Source organism: Centruroides vittatus, unplaced genomic scaffold, assembly GCF_030686945.1.
Source record: "Centruroides vittatus isolate TY-2023 unplaced genomic scaffold, ASM3068694v2 contig_400, whole genome shotgun sequence".
In the NCBI taxonomy this organism is placed as follows: Eukaryota; Metazoa; Arthropoda; class Arachnida; order Scorpiones; family Buthidae; genus Centruroides; species Centruroides vittatus.
Window position 1 is genome coordinate 4,344,531 of NW_027122215.1, and position 19,960 is coordinate 4,364,490.

General features: G+C 29.0%; 1 protein-coding gene across 4 annotated transcripts in view; it reads right to left on the reverse strand.

The window, feature by feature from the left end:
- Positions 1-19,960, reverse strand: part of LOC136976477 (repetitive organellar protein-like) — a 61,901-nt gene that overhangs the window by 11,167 nt on the left and 30,774 nt on the right. The window contains exons 13-14 of one of the 4 annotated variants that reach the window (XM_067271772.1): positions 19,154-19,320; positions 9,769-10,579 (exon numbers count right to left, since the gene is read on the reverse strand). The exons of 1 other annotated variant lie outside the window; for it this stretch is intronic. In XM_067271772.1, the coding sequence (XP_067127873.1) occupies positions 9,769-10,579; positions 19,154-19,320 (978 nt within the window). Of the gene's footprint in view, positions 1-9,768; positions 10,580-19,153; positions 19,321-19,960 lie in introns of those variants that run through there. 2 more of the 4 variants (XM_067271773.1, XM_067271775.1) reach the window with 2 other exon arrangements.

The window sequence follows — 19,960 nt, forward strand, 5'->3', positions numbered from 1 at the left end:
AACCAATTAAAACAGGAAAACTGTTTTAATTTTAAAGGGTATAAAAGTATTTTCTAAGGAAGTGACTTTGTTTTCAGACAGGCCTAAAATATAATCGGGGCTGCTTACGAACAATTTTGAGAGATCAAAGTGGGGAAAGCTTTTTGAATTTACATGTACTTTTACATTGTAGGATATTTATTAGTACAGTACATCAATTAACTTTTCAATTTATTAGAACTACTAACATTTTATCATTAAATTTTAGCAAATGCACAAGTTAAGATAAAACAATCTATTAATGCACTACTGTACCACGGTATATATAAATAATTCTATTTGATAAACGACTAACATTTTAGATGAAATCAACTCCATAATCTGTTTGGGCCAACAAAAACTAACTTTATAATTCATTTATCTATATGTAGTGTTTCAAAATGCTATGTAATACAATATGTCCTAAAACATCTCCAGTGCACTAGTGAGAGATGTTTTAAGACATATTAAATAAAATGAACTACAAATTAGTATTAAATCAGAGTACTGGTTAATCCAAACTAAGATATTAATTCAAAAAATATTTTTAAAGATAATGTAACTTTTAAACTAAATTTAGATGTGTTCAAAACATTGCTACACTCTCAGTTTATAATCATAAAAATGGAAAATTTTCTAATTTATTAAAATGAAAATGCTTTTCTAACACTTTTAATATTTGTCTATTATATTTAATCTAGGTCACAGACAAATCTTTTTTTTTTTTTTTTAGAATGTCTTAGATAAAATATTAATAACTAATCTAAAAGTTAACAAGTTTTTTAAACAGTGAGAAATAATATCAATAAGCCATATAATTTTATAGTAATTTTATGTACAAAATCAAAAATAGAATAAAGTATTATTAAAAAAAATTATTCTTAGCAAATTTTCAATAGTTTATTATCAAATTCTGATTTTAATTTAAAAAATAATTAATGTTTTTATGCTAAACTTTTTAAACTTTTACAATCTCAGTTAAATTTTATAAGTATATATCAAATTAGAAAATTTTTTAACTTTTATATTCTACTGGAATTATTATTAAAAATTTAATGATTAAATTATTATTTTAAATAAATAAATATATATATATATTATATATATATATATAAAATGTGATAACATTAAAAAAATATAGAGAGACAAAACTTGAGTCTATATAAATTTTTAATAAATCTTTCTGTACACTATACATTCAAATTATTAATTATTTTATTAGTTAAACAATTTTTAAATATTATATATATTATACTTCCCAAATTTTTTGATTTAAAATAGAATATTCATTAACATTTTGTAATTTAAAAATTTTGTTTCTTCAATAAATCAATTTTTAAACTAATTATAAACTAATTATTTTTCTGCTTTATCCTTATTTTTCTCCACCATACTTTTAGATTTACAATTTTTATGTTTAAATGTGGCAAAAGAAATGCTTGCAGAAAGTTTTTGCATCTTTGGTTTGTTTGATGTAGAAACAGAACCTGATATCACAAATTGTTTATTACATCTAGAAGCTGTAATTGGTACTTCTAAGTCTGTTTGATTTAAAATAGTTTTATCTTTATTTCCTGATTTATCTGACAGTATAATGGCTTTTTTGTCATTTGTGATATCACAATTATCTAATATATTTTCTGCTCTATTTTTTCTTTCTGTTTCAGAAAACTTTTGATTATCAGCTTTTCCACTTTGATTTATTTGATTCAATTTAAGTTTTTCAGTTACACTACTCCCAAGAAATGTAAATCTATTTGGATATTTTAACTCTGTTTTACGTTTTATAGCCTCACTTTTTGTAATATGAATATTTTTATCCACAGTTGTATTCTGTTGTAAATTATATGAAACTGAATCAGCATAAGCTAGCGAATCACTTTCTGGAAATTGAAGTCCATAATTTTTTTGGTATATATCGAGACTGTCATTTAAACAGGTTTCAGATATAAGAACTTCAGGATCTTTAAATGTTGAGATCTCTACATCAGTAGCTGGACTATCAATCATCTTTCCTGCCATGTTTACAGTAGAATCTTGTTTTGCAAAATTTTGTTTCTGCTGATTAATAGGTGAATCCAATCCAGCAAAAACTGATTCATTTTCAGAGAAAACTTTTGATTCTTTAGGTGAACTCTCTTTTCTAATTATTCTTTTCTGTCCAAAATTAAACAAATCTAGAAGTTTTTGGCTATTACTAATCCTTGATGGTTCATCATCAGAAAAATGTAATTTTTGACTTTTCTGATGAATTTCTGTATTCTTTGGTTTTATAAACTTATCATTTACATGAGCAGTTATAACAGAATCTTCATGATGAATATCCAGGCTGTCTTTTAATTGACTCTCAAATTGAATATTATCAGTTTCAGGAATTAAAGTTTGCTTTTCCAAACCAGAATTATCAATTTTATAATGATTTGCAGGAGGTCTTTCTTTTTTGACTTTTCTTTGAATTGATTGACCATTTAAATATCCAAAATTTATTGAATCTAAATGTTTTTGCTCATCAACAATTCTTGAAGGTTCATTTTCAGAAAAATGCAACCTTTTAGTTTTTTGATTAAGTTCTTGATTTATTTCCCCTGTTTTTGATTTTATAAATTTTCCATTTATGTGTCCTGTTATAATTGAATCTTCATGATGGATATCAAGACTGTCTTTTAAATGATTTTCAAATTGAATGTCACTAAAGTCATTAACTGAAGATCTTTCCATTTTCAATGTTGAATTGTTCACTTCCTGTCCTTCAGAACTTAATTTCTGAATCATTTGTTGATCTTCTTGTCTGTCTGAATTGGCAAGATTTTTCATATCAGAAATTTTTGATGATTTATTTTCAGAAAAATGCAACCTTTGATACCTTCGATAACTTTCGTCTTTCTTTGATGTAAGCTGCTCATTTACACGTTCAATACCAACAAATTCAGGATTGATAACTGTTGGCATTTCTATTTTCAAAGTTGATCTGTCAATCAGTTGCTCTTCTACAGACGTAGAAGGGCATTCTATTTTGCTCATTTTTTGATTTGACTTTTCATTTAAAGAAGTATCATTAATTGAATTCAAAATTTTTTTCCCAGCTTCAATTTGTGCTAATTCATCAGAAAAATATTTTTCTTGATTTTTCTGATAATTTTTCCCCCTTTCTGATTTTAAAAATTGTTCATATAAATATGCCATAATAATTGAACTATCATCATTTGTATTTACTGTATCTTTCAGCTCACTTGAAATATGACTAATGTTGGAATGAATAAATGCTGACATTTCATCTTGATTTAGGGGAGAAATTTCTTTTTTCAATTTGTTTTGCTTAGGTTGTTTTTGTAAATGTCTGCTCTTACATGAAACTAATGTTTCATTTTCATCTTCAACTCCTAATAATGTTTCTCCTTTTTTGGTGAAATACAATTTCTGATCCCTTTGATAAATGTCACTTGTCCCAGATTTTAAAAATTGCTCATTTAAGTAGTCTCTAAATGATTTCCCACAATGAGAATCAAAACTTTCAGAATGCATATCACTTACACTAGTAATTTTTGATATGTCTGCTTCTGAAACAGAATGTTTTGAAATTTTTAATCTTTTTTCTTTCAATTCTTTTATAAATATTCTTACAACATCCATAAATAAATCAGTCATAGTTTTATCAGTTGAATCTAAATAATCTTTTCTGTCACTTGCTTCAAATAATTGTTGAAGAAAATCAGCAAATCTACAAAAAAGTCTCTCATTCTCTAGAGATGGTAATAGAGCTTCATCTGAAATTCTTTCCTGTTTTTTCAAAGTTTTTTGTTGTCTGATTTTTATAGGTTTCTCCCTCATTATAAATAGTTTGTCTATATTTAGGATTATGTTGAATTACCTTTTGAGCAATGGATAACAGTTTTCTAACATTTTGTTTTGAAGACATTAATTCACTTTTTGAAACTGAATCAGATTGATAAACAGAAGAACTTTGAGCAAAAGAATCAGTAAATTGTTTTTCTTCCAAATGTTCGTCTTGTTGATCAGTTATGAATTTTGCAAATAAAGTTATAAGTATTTTTAACTGTGATTCTTCTAATGATAAATCTTCATCCAATGCATTAGGAAGATTGAAAGTTACAGTTAAAAACTTTTTAACCAAAACATAAACATTTGTAAAACTATTCAAGAAAGTCTGAATGTCTTCACTATTTTCTAATGTATCAGATCTCATGAGTATTGTCTGTGTAAGCATAATTGTTAATATATTTAACTCTCTTTCATTCAAGATTAACTGTGATTTGTTTTCATCAGCAAATGAATTTCTTGCATTTTGAATTAAAATATTTCTAATATATGCTTTAAAATCTTTTGTTCTTTCACTTGAAAATTTAATTTCTCTACTATCAGTGATTTCATTTTTTGTTTCTTTCCCAATTGGGATGTTAGAGTCTTTGATTAATTTATTTCCTTCTTCAATGAATCTGCCTCTTTCTTGTTTCTTTTCTTTTTCAGAAGAGTTGTATACTGATTCTTTTTCAGTAACTTGATATTTTTGAAAAACTCTATGATCATATTCTTTTTTTTCATTCACAGGAAAAGAGTCTATTTTTGATTTAAATTGATCACTAGTAAACTGTGTTTTGGAAATTATGCCAAGGTCAATTTTTTCTTTTCCAACTTCAGAAGTAAAATCATTATCTCTAGATAAAAATGATGCAGCATTTTTAGATTTAGGAAAATTGCCAAGATCAATATCTTGCTGATCTTTGAATTTCATATCTTCAAATGGATTTAAACTTTTTCTGGTGTAAAACTGTATTTTATTTATATTTACTGCTGGTTGAGATATTTTAGGAGAAGGAGGAGGGAAAGAACCAACATCAATATTTCTGTATCTTCCATAAACTATATCACTTTCTCTTAACTGAAAAGGGTTTTTGCTTTCTCTTATATAATAATGTGAAAAATTAAGTCCAAGAGATGGTTCTAAACTATCTTGTGAATGGCTTGAAAATGTTGTTTTGCTAGTTGAGGGTATATCTAATTGTTGCTGGCTGTCAGAAGAGTGTTTTGATGATATTTTAGTTTCAGTTTTTTCAAATTGATTAATCTCAGGTTGTTTTGGAGACAAAATATTTTCTTTCTTAATCAATTCATGTTGAAGGCTTGAATCAATTTGAATGTTTTCTTTTATTGATTCTGGAACAGATATATGCATTTCTTCAGTATCAGTGACTTTTAAATCTTGTTTTATTCCATCTTTACTTTGATAAGCAGGAATTTGACTAACAGTTGAATCGGAAATCTTATCTTTATCATAACTTCTGAATTTTAGCTCATCTTTGATTTCAGACACATCAATATCTGGATGTTTTATTTGCTTATCAATTATTATATCTATCTCAGTAATCTTTTCATCAGAAATCTGATATGCTTGATTAACATTAGTATCAGAAATTATTTTATCTGTATCCAAAGAATCAAAACCGAACATTTGTATCTCCTGTTTTCTTTGTTTATCAGCAACTATATCCTCTATTTTTTTCTTCTTTTCAGAAACATGATTTATTTGACTAATAGCAGTGTCAGAATAGCTCTTTATTTTTCTGAAATTTTGAGATTTATCAATGGATTCATCAACAATTGTATCTACTTCTATGATTTTTTCTGAAGAAATTTGCTGTATTTGACTAACAGAAGAAGCAGGATATTTTTCAATATCTTGGAAAGTTTCAATTTTTTCCTGTTGTTGCTGTTTAACTTTATCAACAACTGAGTCTATTATTTTGATTTCTTCTTCACAAATTTTGTATTTTTGACTGACAGCAGTATCTGGAATCTCTTCTATATCTGAAGAAGTTCTAATTTTGTATTCTGGTTTATCAATTACTGAATCAACGATTTTGATTTCTTCTGTAGAAACTTTGTCTATTTGACTAACATCTTTTATTTCCTCTTTAGATGTGCTGATTTCATGTTTTTGACTTGGTCTATCCACAATTGTGTCTGTTACTATAACTTCCTGAATTCCAGGATAAAATACATCTTTTACCACTTCAATATCCTCAGAAATAAAAAAGTCATCAACAGAAGTTTTTTGAGATTGTGCAAAATCCTTAGAAATTTCTTGTTGCATGATATGTTTAAAAGTATTTATATCACGAATAGAATTTAAAATCTTTCTTCCCTCTTTATCTTTTAACATTTGTAAAATTTTAGAGTAAGTTTTTTGAATATTTACATTTGATTTATCATCTATCAATTCATTGAGTAAAAATCTCATATTGCGTTCAAAAGTAGCAAAATTTTCATCAAGGCTATAAGCTATATCAGTGGAAAAGTATGAATCTGGTTCCTGCATGATCTTGTCTTCAGAAAATCTAACTTGTTTAGATCCAGATGTGTGTATTTTTTTTATTGTAATAGTTTCTTCAGATTTAGTTTTTATCTGTTCATTAACATCTGGTTGTTGCTCATTTGACAGACACCTTATATCTGTTTCAATTATTGATTCAGGAAGAATTTTAGGCAATTCATCTGGTTGTGAGATATAAGTAGGAACCATTTCTTCTGTTTTATCTAATCTAGTATCTGGTTCATATATACTTGTTGATTGAGGTAAATCTGCAAATTCTTCTGGTGGTTGGATGACATTATTAATATCTATGTCTTCTGATGATTTTCTATAATTATATGCAATCCTACTTGTACGTGATCTGCATTCAGGTTCTTCAAGATCATCAGTCTCTGATTTTGCCATGTCAGCTGATGAAGATATAGCATCTTCAGCAGTGTTTTTCAGTCCAAAAATACAGAGAGGTAATTTTAAAACTATATTTGAATAATTAGACAATTCTATACAATTTGATTCAGTGGATGAAATTATATAAGAAGGATTAGAACATTCAGTATAAATAATTCTTGGAGCTGATATTTGTGATGAGGTGCTAGTTTGTGGTGAAGTATGAATATTTTGAACTAATCTATCAGAAGTTAAATAAGACAAGTTCTTCGTGGAATTACGAGGATAAGCAGTAGAAGTAGCATTCTTTTGTGATACATTACTGAATTTATGATGTGTCCTATCATGGGAATTATGTACAGTATAAGTATTTTGTTGATCTTGATCTGGCAAAACATTTGGAATTGTTGATAAGCATTCTCTTGTAACACCTGATCTCTGAATTCTGGAAAAATTATTATTAATTTGTGCTGGATAATTTTCTTGAGACAAAAAGACTTGTTGCTTTGTATTTTTGGGTATTTTCATTTTAACAGATTCTTGTCGAGGTGAAGAATATTTTCTTGAAGAAAAAGATGAACTACTTCTTTCTTGTGGAACTTGCATTCTAGAAAGTTCACGATGCATGCATTTAGGTGTTTTTTTGGCAGTTAAAGAGGTATAATCTTTCTCATCATGTGAAGACTGCACTTCTGAAGGAGTAAATTCAGCTTTTTCAGGAGAATTTCTACTTGCAAGAGGCAAATGTTTTTCTGAATGCGAAGTGTCAATTCTATAAGATTTATGCTGGATTTTTCCAGAATCTTGAGATGATGAAAGAGAATGTTCTGAAATATCTAATTTAGAAGTTTCAATTTGTTTAGGTTGGCTTAAATTTTTGCAAACAAAAGCAGGATGTTCATTTGGAATATGCTGATTATAAAATCCATAAACTTTATCAGCAATTTGTTCAGTTTCATTTACATCTTTTGTAGCTAAATGTGGATATTCTTTTGAAACTTGATGGATATGTTTGCCAGTAGTTTTAAAAAGATTTTGTTTACCTTGATTTATTTCCCCTACAGATAGAGGTGAACCTTCTTTTATAACTTTTGAGGAACATGATCTTGAGAATTCATATGCAGATTGTTTAGAATGATCTGAAGTTTTTAAAGCTGAAGAAATGCAGTTTTCTTTACCTGCTATTTTATAAAACTCAAATTCCATATCTTTAGAGAGAGTTTTATCTAATTGAAGATTTTCTTTGGGAAAATGCATTTTATTAGTATCTGATAACTGATTTGCAGAATTTGAGCCTACATCATCCTGATATTCTATTAATGCTGCAAATGTTCTTCCTGATGTAGATGAAGCCATGTTAATTTGTTGAGGAGATTCTGCATTATTCTGTTGTTTGTGCAAATCTATACCTGTAGATGAATTTATGTTTGTATTTGCATCATTATTATTTGTAATCATAGATCCAGATGGAATTGCTTTATGTTGAATTGTATCAAATTTTTGTTTTTCTACTGTTGGATAAGTTTTGTTTACTCTAGATGGAACCGAGGATTCTACATGAGAATGCTGTGTTATAGATGTCTCTTTAATGGGCTTTGGAGATGAAATTGGATGTTTTAATAAAGCTAGAGACTCAGATATAACTACAGGAGAATCTCCAAGTTTTTTATCTAGAGCTAGACTACCTGTCATCACAGAATTTGGTTTTTGTAATGAAGATGAATTATCAAAAGATTCAATTAAAGGCTTTGTTGTATCTTTGAGTGCAGACATTGATAAATTACCATTTTTAGGTGTCTCTTCCACAACAGTAGTAGCTTCTGGATGAACAGATGATATGTTTGGTTGTTGCAAAACAGGATAAGTATTACCAACTGAAAGTGCTAGATGTAATATAGGAGTTACAAAAGGTGAATTTGGTAATTGATTCATATAGGAAACTTGTGACATATCTAATGGAAAAGCATTAGACATTGAATAATTTGGAATTTCAGGAATAAAACATGATTTAGTTGTTGGCACAGGATTTATAGGTGTATTAATTAATTGTAAAGGTTTCATAGAACTGTTAGTAGTAACTGATGAGAGATTTTGATTTTGTGATGTAGATGATGATGATGATGATATTTGATGTGATGTAGATGTTGTTGTTGATATTTGATGTGATGAATCAGATAAATCTTGTGTATCTGCTCCTCCTCTAATTCTCAATGGTTGACAGGAAATCAATGGATTTATTGTTAAAAAATTTAAATATTTTTTTGATTCTGTTAATTTTGTATTTAGAGAACTGAAAATTATAGAATAGTTCAATTTAACTAAATTTTGAATTTCAATTAATGTTTTTACAAAAACTGTTTTATAAAATTTGGCATTATTTTGAAATTTATGTATAACTAATATTGTGTTTGGGATCAGGGATATCAGGGATTTTGATTGTATGTAATTTTGGGTATCAGGGATTTTGATTTTATGTAATTGGTTAAATAAACATAATCCTTGATAAAACTGTATGTTTTGAACTAATAAATCTTTTTGTATAAAATTTAATGATTCCAATTGCTGCTTTTCAAAAGAAAAAATTGGAATATTAATTTGATATGATTGCATTTTATAATATATTTGTAAGATCTTATGGATTTCAATTAATGTCTCAATAATAAACAAATAATTAATTTTAAAGTTTTGTATATATGTATTTTGAATTATTTTTAATTCTTGTTTTATTAATATGTTATGCAGTCTTCCAGATTTATATATACAGATTTGTTGTTTTCTATGTTTTAATAATGGTTCAATTTCAACAAGTCCCATATTTATATTTTGTTGATACTGATTAATAATAACAATAATAATAATATTTTTATTACCTAAAAATCTTCTTTTTAATACATTCAATATTAGTGGAACTAGTATCTTAAAATTCTGTATATTTTCTTTATTTTTAATATTTATTACTTTTAGAAAACTATGTTCACTTTCATGATATATCATACCTACTGCTTGAATCATTACATCAGGAAGAACATTCTTACCATTAATAAAATAGTTAACATCAGGATGTATAATTATGATATGATTCTGCTCAATTTTATTTGAATGAGTGATAATCATAGTAATCTTTTCAGTTCCATCTAGGTGAACATGTTTATCATACATTTTTCTTTCTCTTGCTTTAATATTATTTTCACAATTAAAAAGTTCAATTCCATCAGGATAAATGACATTTCCATTAATTTTCTTAGCAAAAATTTTGGTGTAATTATCCATACCATTAATTTTTGAATTAGCAACACCAGTTTCTTTAGATGATTTCTGTGAAATTAATTCAAACTTTGAATTCATATTGTTTTTTTCTAATCTACTTCTGGTTTTGATATTAGTTATGCTTTCAATATAATTATTCTTCTTCAGTTTTCTATAAATTATCTTATTTAGAAATTTTTTACATAGAAAATTTTTTCTAAGAGTATAATTTTCTATGTTTGCTTTAATTTCACTATCATTTGATTTTAAAATTTCCACGCAATCCACTGATTTAGTTAATTTCTGTACTATAGACTTATTCTTGAAAAAATCTGAAGAATTTGACATTCCTCCTTGTTTTAATTTCTTGTCATAATTTTCAGTAGATAACACACATTCATCTTTATGTGGGTAAGAATTCAGGTGAACAAATAACTTTTGCTTAGCAGTTTCACCATTTTTCAAATCAATGGAAGATCCCATCTTTGGTGTGTAAGATATTTTTTTAAACTTATTTTTTAATGCAGAAATGTTTTCAGACTTTTTAGAAGCATCTTCATTTTCGTAAACCAATAATTCCAACTTGTTTATGTTATTCACCTGGGAAATTAAAAAAAAAAAACTATTTATAAGTTAAATAAAAAAATTAATTAATTAAATAGAATCAATAATAAGTACAGTATTTTATGATATTTTGATATCATAAAATATCAAAAATATTTTATATTTTTAAAGAAATCAATTAAATATAAGTCTGATTTAAAACAAATAAATATTATTTAAAATATATACAGTATATCTGTATTCTAAATTATTTTTTTGTAATTTTTTAAGTAATAATAAAATCTTTTTACTTGATTTCTCTTTCATTATACAATAGACCTTAAAATTAATTCTAAAATTTGATATAAACAAATTAAAATAAATAAATAAATAAATAAAAACCATATATGTATATTTATGTTGCTAGGTAATGAGACTGCAGATAGAAAAACAAAAAATGCAATGAAAGATAATATTGACTTCACTATGTCTTGTACTAAGAGTTACTTCAAAAATACTACATACAATGTCTCACTAAGTTGTGGAATATTTTATGGATGCATAGTGACAAAGTAATGAGGACAAAGGAAAAGTAATGAGGATATTTTCCCCACTGTTGATCATAGGCTGTCTCCACTCATTAACTTGAATATTTCACTTGCCTGGCTTCTTACAGGGCATGAAAATTTTAAAAGATACCTAGCAAAGTGTAACTTGGCAAACTCTATCTTTTGTTCCTGTAATCTTAACTGTCTAAAGGCAGTTAAACACAATCTACAATTGTACTATGGTAAATATGGGTATGACTGATTTATTTCAGAACTGGAAATCAATTGCTTGAACTTTAGCTGATCTTGGCTACTTCATAAATTAATTATAAATCCCTTAAAAACATTTTTATTTTTTTCTTTAAAATACATAGGAAATAATGAATTTTAATCTAAAATTTGTGATGTATGCCTCGTGAAAAATCTTACTGCAGACACAAAATGACTCCTTAGCAATATGCCATATAGAGGTTTTGATGATTGAACAGTATGTACAGTACTTGTGCAATAGCTCACACAACATGGCTGCTTCACTATTGAACTGCAAGTGGAAGAGCAGCAGTATCATTTGTTTTTTAAGGTCAGAGGGAATAAAATCTGAAATCTATAGGAGAATGAAGGTTCAGTTTGGAGACAGTTGTTTGAATCAGAGAAAAGTGTATTAATGGGTGGAAAGATTTAAAATCAGAAGATAAAACTTCAGTGATGAATACTGGAATAGGAGACCAGTTTGCATGGCATGTCAATGGCCCTATATTGATGCACTTTCAGGAAAAGGGTCAAACTATGATTAATGCTTGATACAGTGATATGCTGGTGAATGAGTTGAAGCTTGAAATACAATCAAAACAAAACATTAGACTAACATCAGACAAGTGTGAAAACACATGGATACTATTTTTTCAATTCATGGACACAAAAATTTACAGAAGTGAATTTGGTGTCAAATGAGCGCTGTTTTTCACAGAGTGCATTAATAGTCAACTTTATTTTGGACATGTATATATTGACACAGATCTCGCAGATTGCGATGCACTGTTTCTTTATTACGCACAGAAGTATTTAAAAAAAAAAAAAAAATGTAGGCAATATTGGGTATGCCCTCTTGATTGTAACTGGCTTTCCTTTTTCTGTTTTTATAAAGTTCATAAGTAGTTTCTCTCAATTATGGTTCCTCACTAATTTGTACAATCATTTCACTTATATCAATGTCCATTTCTTTAAAAATATGCAGGTACCATACACCCTTTGGCAGAAACAACACTGACCCAGTATTTCCTTGAAATGATATTACCATGTCTGTCATTTTTCATGCTTGTCTGACAACCATAGGCTTTGAGTGTATCTCCCAGCATGCAACAGTTACACAATGTCACAAGATTATCATGGTATCCATGGATAGTGGCTTGTCTGTGCCACGCAACATGATTTTTTGCATCCACGTCTGTCTGACTGCTCCAATATGTTTTATGCAATCCCATAATGTCCATCAAAAACAACAGAGACAAAATCATGCTCATCTGACATTAGTTTTAGAAACTTCTCTCAAAAAGGATTTTGCCACATGAGAATGTCAGCCCCATGTGGTGTGCATACAGTGGATACACTAAGTAATCTGAAATTTGGGGTGATGGAAACATCCACAATATAGTTTGGATTTTGCACCATTTTCATTTGTTGGATCTTTGAAAGAACATTTGTTCACAAGTTTGCTGATGATACCAAAGAAATAGAGGTGGTGCAAAGTTGGTTAAAGACCAAACCAAAACACTTTTTCTTGAATGCATCTAGAAGCTTGTGGACTGATGGATCAAATGTGTTGTGAAGCAGGATGACTATGTTGAAAAATATGGCACAGACAATTTCTTCAAATACTAAGGGTACTTAAAAGAAAGTTGTTATAAAATTCCCATTATTTAAATAATTATAAAATTATAATTATGTTCAGTCTTTATGTTGACTTTTATCGAGTTATTGTAATATGATCTCCATGCACTGGATAGCAAATTGCAGATCATATTACAGTAACCACCCACAATTAAGGACCAGTCAACTTGGTCAATATAAAGACTAAACATTGACCCCCATATATTTTTATAAAAGATATTTGTCTGATTGTTAATACAGATGAAATTAAATAATTTTTGTAAAATAATTAATTTTGTAAATTTGAATTACATTCAGAAATTTAACTGTTGTATGTGTGTCATGGAACTATTATGTTTCAAATAGAACATAACTGTATGTAGTAAGGAACTTAAGACCTGAAGCTGGGCAACATATCTGCCCAAAAACATTTGTTGTTCAGAATAAGGTTGTCTTATTAATTAATATGATAATATCTGTTTTAAGAAAAATATTTAACTAAAACTTCATTCATATTTAATAAAGAATAAAAAAGACAACTTTTGAGTTTTGAGCTTGCTTCTTGCATCTGAATAAAAATAAAATTCTACAGTACATGCAGATGTCTATATACCCCTGTATAAAAAACTTATCATGTAATCAAACATAATTAATCATGGCACATCAAGCTCAGCTGATCGTTTATGAATGAACTTCATTGCAGGTCACTCAACTGATGCTGCAACAGTAGCAAATCTCCAAGTGTGTCTTCTTTCAACCACTCTTCAGCCAATCTTTCACACTTCTGCCATAAACACCTTTCTTTCCCAGGAAAGGAGTGTCTTTTTTGTCAGTGGAGCCTTATTTAACTGTTCCCAAATGGCATATCACACATTGCTACTTGTCTATCCTGTATAAGGTAATTCATGTATTCACACATTTGCAACCAACTTCTCCTCAACAAAAAAAAGAGTTGGGTCTGCCTTTTCAACTCTAACACTGAAGTGAAGGCTCCACATGTATGCAACCAACATCACATGCTCAGAACTCTTCCCTTTGAACATTAAAGTTGTATAGGGATATATTAAAATTATCAAGGAAAGAGTAAAGGTTTATGATAAGGATGTATATTAAAATTTCAGAATAATAATATAATATATTAATAAAATTAATTAAATTATTAAATTAATTAAAATAAAAAATTTCTAATAAATAATAATATAATTTCTATGAATGTTTATTGTTTTGTATAATTTTATATAACTAATATGATTACAAAATCTTAGCATATTCATTAAATAATATAATTATTGGGCTGCAATTTCCAAATTGCAGATCTATAGGTTCCCATTGGCATCTGTCTGTCCTTCCTTAATCTCAAGAATGGAGTTAGATAGACAGAAGTTGTGACCAGATATGGAAAGCTTAGGGGCAGGAGCCCCGATTAACTATATATGAACTTCTGATGCAAACCGGAAGTGGCATTATTTCAATTCAAAAATTTTCTACTGAAAGAAGTCAGATAGATGACTGGCATAACACCATTGCTAACAGAAAAGTATGATACACAGGGAGAATACACTACTAAAATCAAGATGTATACATGTATTTTACATAAATAAATTAAAAATTTCAGTGTATTGTGAGCATGTCATAATAAATAACTGCTTGTATATTTCATAGACATAATATTTTATAATATTTATCTTATGTTAATAATGATAATAATTTAATATATTAAATAATAATAAATAATATAAATAAATACTAATAATTATTAGTATTCATCCAGATCAGTTTTAAGCTGATTTCAAGCATTTGTATTCAGCTTAAAATTGATCTGGATGAATACAAATGCTTGAAATCAGCTGCAAAAAGAGCAGTGGCAGATGCCAAAAGTGACTACTACCAGGATATGTACGACCAATTAAACACACGAGGGGAGAAAAAAAGGTGTATCGTCTTGCCAGATCCTGCCAGAGATTGACTCAAGACTTTAGTCATGTTACCCAAGTCAAGGGTGCAAAAGGAAAAATGCTTAACAACCATCAAGCCATCCTCCAACGCTGGTGTGATTACTTCAAAAACATAAGCAATAGTGAATTTGGTCATCCACCAATTCTGGGCCCAGTTCCACTGATAACAACCATCAAAGTAAAAGAGGCAATCCAGAAGATGAAAAATGGGAAAGCGACAGGGCCTGATGACATCCCAGTCAAAATCTGGAAGATGCTTGGAGAAAATGGAGCCTCATTCTTAGCCTCATTTTTCAATCACATTGTAACTGAAAACAGGCTTCCTAAAGACTGAACAACCAGCACAACAATACCCTTGTGGAAGGGCAAAGGTGACATATGTAACTGCTCTAACTACAGACTAATTCACCTACTCTGTCATGCTTTAAAAATATTTGAAAGAGTTCTGGATCAAAGGCTGCAAAGCCATATAACAGTCACAAGTAACCAGTGTGGATTTGTTAAAGGCTCCGGTACAACAGATGCCATACATGCTGCTCGTCTCCTTATGGAAAAACACCATGAAACGAATAAAGCAATACACCTAGCTTCCCTAGACCTTGAAAAAGCCTTTGACCATGTTCCACATATCCACACATACTTATTTGGAAAGCACTACAGTCACATGGGATACCAGAGGAATACGTAAAGTGGACACAAATATTATATCACAATGTGATGAGCACAGTTTGCTGCCCAGCTGGAACCTCACAACCATTCAAAATAATTGTTGGTGTGTACTCAAGGATCAGCACTCTCGCCATTGCTATTCATACTATGCAGGGACACTGTCACAGCTGACTTGCAGGCAGCACACCCTTGGACATTACTGTACGTTGATGTTGTGATGCTTTGCACATCAAGAAAGTACAGCTCTCCAGGAGAAGGTGCAAGCATGGAGAAACCGACTTACTAAGCCTAAATTTAAAGAAAACAGAATATCTCGAGTGTGGCGCACAAACTGACAAAATGATCAAAGTGGCAGACCAGACAACAAACAAAGTGACTCAGTTCAAATATTTGGGCACCGTGTTATCTGCAGATAGTGAAACAACACCTGATGTCATAGCATGAATAAATGATGTCTGGCTCAAATGGCGACAAACCACAGGCATTCTGTATGATAGAAAAATGCCTGAACATCTAAAGGGAAAAATTTATAAAACAGTGGTCTGCCCAGCAGCTTTTTATGGAGCTGAATGCTGGCCCACAGCAAGGAAACATGAACACTCTCTCCATGTAATGGAGATGAAGATGTTAAGGTGGATGCTGGGCCTAACCCGACTTGACCATGTAACAAATGACATTTGACAAAGATTGGGAATAAAATAATTGACAAGAAAATGCGACAAACCCACTTAAGATGGTATGGACACGTCTTATGCAGCGAAGGCACATCAGTTGCAAAAATGGCCATGCAACTGAACCCAGGAGAGCACCATCCACATGGAAGGCCCAAGAAACGATGGATGGATACCATCAAGGAGGACATGCACAGTGCCAACCTCAACCCAGAAGATGCCAAGATTGTGCCAAGTTGCAACAAAGCTAACCCCCTACTACAGGAAAAGGCAAAGAAAGAAAGAAAACTAATAATTATTTCACAATTAAAATATTCTATTCCATTCATCAAAAAGATCTGTAAATTTTAAAACCAACTGGCATAAAATGAGCTATTGTTAGATTAAAATTACCAAATAATGTTTATTTGAAAAAAAGTTTTTTGATCAAAATATGATCATCAGCTTGTTAATATTGATAGAATCAATGTTGATAACTGTGTTGAATTATCTTTATTCTATCAAAAGTTATAGCTAAATAATCAAAAAAGCACAACTTTCTTAAGTAATATGATTTGAATTGACTTAACTCCAAAGTGATCAATTAGCATAATTGTTCTGAGAATCAATTACATACTTTTTCAATTCCACATATAGAACCAGTGCCGTAACTAGGGCGGTGCCAGCGGTGCCCAGGCACAGGGCGTAAACCTCGAAGGGGCGTAGAAATGACCTGGATCAAGTTTTATATCATAATTTTGAGGCATAGTTACAGAAGCTCGCACCGGGCGCATAAAAGACTAGTTACGACGCTGTGTAGAACTACAAAAAAATTAGTATAATTCATCTCTCAGTAAAACAGCTATCTTTCATTTATGTGAGTGATAAAGTTTGTTACTTTTTTCGTTGTCCTGATAACTTAGTAAGCTGAATAACTTAGTAAGATGAGAAATATAGCAAAAAGAGTTAACTGATCACCTAAAAAATGATCTAAAATATTAACTTTACACAAAGATATCATAAGACAAATTGGTATAAATGTAACCAAAAGTTGTATTTCTAAGATATATGAAGAATCAGTCAACTCCAAATCAAATTGCTAAAGACAGGAAAAGGTGCACAGCAGCATGTAATGATAGAAGGAATTAAAAGACTGTGTTTAAGTGATCAGAAGAAAAACATCTGAGTAAATTAAAATTGATTTCTCTCAATATAATTTGAAGGTAATTGTTAGATGCAGACTCAAAGAATTCCAAGAAAATTCTATCTCCCGTTATCTCTCAAAGATTGAAAAAATTGCAGTGAGCTAAAACCAATATTAATTGGACTGAGAAATAATGAGAAAGAGTCATGTGGAGTGATGAGACCAGAATATCCATATGGTATTAAATAGTAATGGAATAATGTATGTAAGAAGAAGGATTAGAGATTTTTATCTTGAATGCACTATAGCTATCATGAAGCATCTAGTTAGTATTATCTGGAAATGTATGGCAGCAAAAGGTGTGAATAGAATTTGATTAATCATACTGAAATACATAAATGAAAAAAAAAAAGAATACTTGAAAGATAAGAGTATAGACTCCACCTGAAATCAAAACAATTTTCTTTCTGATTTTAATTTCTTTCTTTATGTAGCAAAGACAGTCTATACAGTATATTACAGGGTTGGCCAAACCTTGTCACAATAGGAACCTATATTGCCTATCAGAAATATGAAAAACCTACATTCTGTATTGGAACAGTATAAAACACTGTTCTAACACAGGATGCATCTCTCTCAATATATGGTTCCAATTTTAACTGTATATAGTTAAAATACTATAGCTATTACTGTTCTATAATAAATGTCACTGTTACTTTACTGGTACTTTGATTGGCCAGGTAAACACTCATTTAGCTCTTTTGACTTACCCTTAACCTTGAACAGGCAATTTAAAGCTGTTACAATTTATGCTTACAATCGGTGTGTGTATCACACTGCATAACAGTCAGCAAACTCACAAAAATATTATATATGTGTTAGTAGTATGTATCAGACTTATAAGAAGAAACTGCATAAATATATAGGAGTCACAGTAAGGGTCTACAAGAGAGGCAGTTTGGCCATTGTAGATATATTGAACTTATATTTTAATCATTACTCTCTTTATTTCAAAAATACATTTATTGTATTTTTGAAATAAAAAGATCCCAAATCAGGAATTTTCAAAATAGCACACTTTTGTGAATTTTATGCTTGAAGATGTTATACATGCACATATAATAATTTGATCACAAAAAATTATAATCTGTAATTAAAGTGGAATTTCTACAGCTTTTCTAAAAAAAACTCTACTGATAGAAGAAGTATTCCATCTATAAAGAGTGCATTGGATGCAAATGTTGTTAAAATGCAGGAATAATTTTAGATTTTTTTCTAATAAAAGTGTTTCTTTTATGATTCATTTTCAGAATAAATTTTTACTGAATTATTTCATAGTAAAAATACTACTGTAATTTATTTGTTTTCTTTTTCTTCATCCCTCCTCAAATTAAAGTTAGTCTTGAGAATCAAAAAAATCCATGACATCCCAATCTCCAAGCAGTCAGGATTTTCAGTCCTTACAGTATAAAAACTTTTCACATTTTATTCATTAACATATTTTGGTCTCAAATTATTTTCTTCTGACTGATTTATAACAGAAAATTAGATATTTTTACATTATCAATTAAATTATTATTAATATAAAAAAATAGCTATGATCATATAGAATTTTTTATTCTAAGAAAACATTTAAATAGTTAAATGTTTTCTTAGAATTCTTCTAATATAAATTACATTTAACATGCAATTAAAACTTAACATTTCTCTTTAATATGAGTGTTTTGTAAATTAGCTTATATAATTTAAATGAACTATACTTAACATTGTTTATGTATTATATGTGTGAATTTATATACCTTGAAATGATTCTCTTTTCTATTAAGCAAGACAATTTCAGATATTTCAGCTGTAATTTTCTCAGCAATTTGCATATAATTATTTGATATCAATTTTTTATCACCTGGAAAATCTGCTTTTATTTTTTTTGATTTTTCATCTACTTGTTCAATAAAATTCTTCAATTCTGTAACAAAAGTCAAGATAATTACTGTTTATTGTATTAATCTTTGAGAATAAATTAATTTTTTTCTTTTATATAATTTTTTTTATTTGTAACTGAATTTCTTGTTGATTGTCAATCTAACTTTGTAACAAACTTTTTCTTTTTAGTTTTTTATGGACTTATTTCTGATAACTGAAATACAAATTATTGGGCTGCAATTTGAAAAAATTGTAAACCTATAAATCCCCACCATTGTCTATCTGTCTTTCCTTAATCTCGAGAATGGAGTTAGTTAGATGAAAGCCAAGACCAGATGTGGAAAGATTAGGGGCAGGAGGCCCCTATTAACTATATACAAACTTCCACTGAAAGGAGTTAGACAGGTGACTGGCATGACTATATTACTAACAGAAAAGTATGTTGTACAGGGGCAAAACACTACTAATTTGAGGTTGAGAGCATATATTTTAAATTAAAAAATTATTAAAAATATAATCAAAATTGCAGCCTGGCATTGTGACAATGTCATAATAAATAATTGCTCATTATATAATCATTAAAATCAATGAAAGTAAGAACTATCTGCAATATCAAATAATATAAATATTTCTTTATTTTACTGTATTTGAATCAATTTTAAATTTTCTTTAAAAGGATTGCT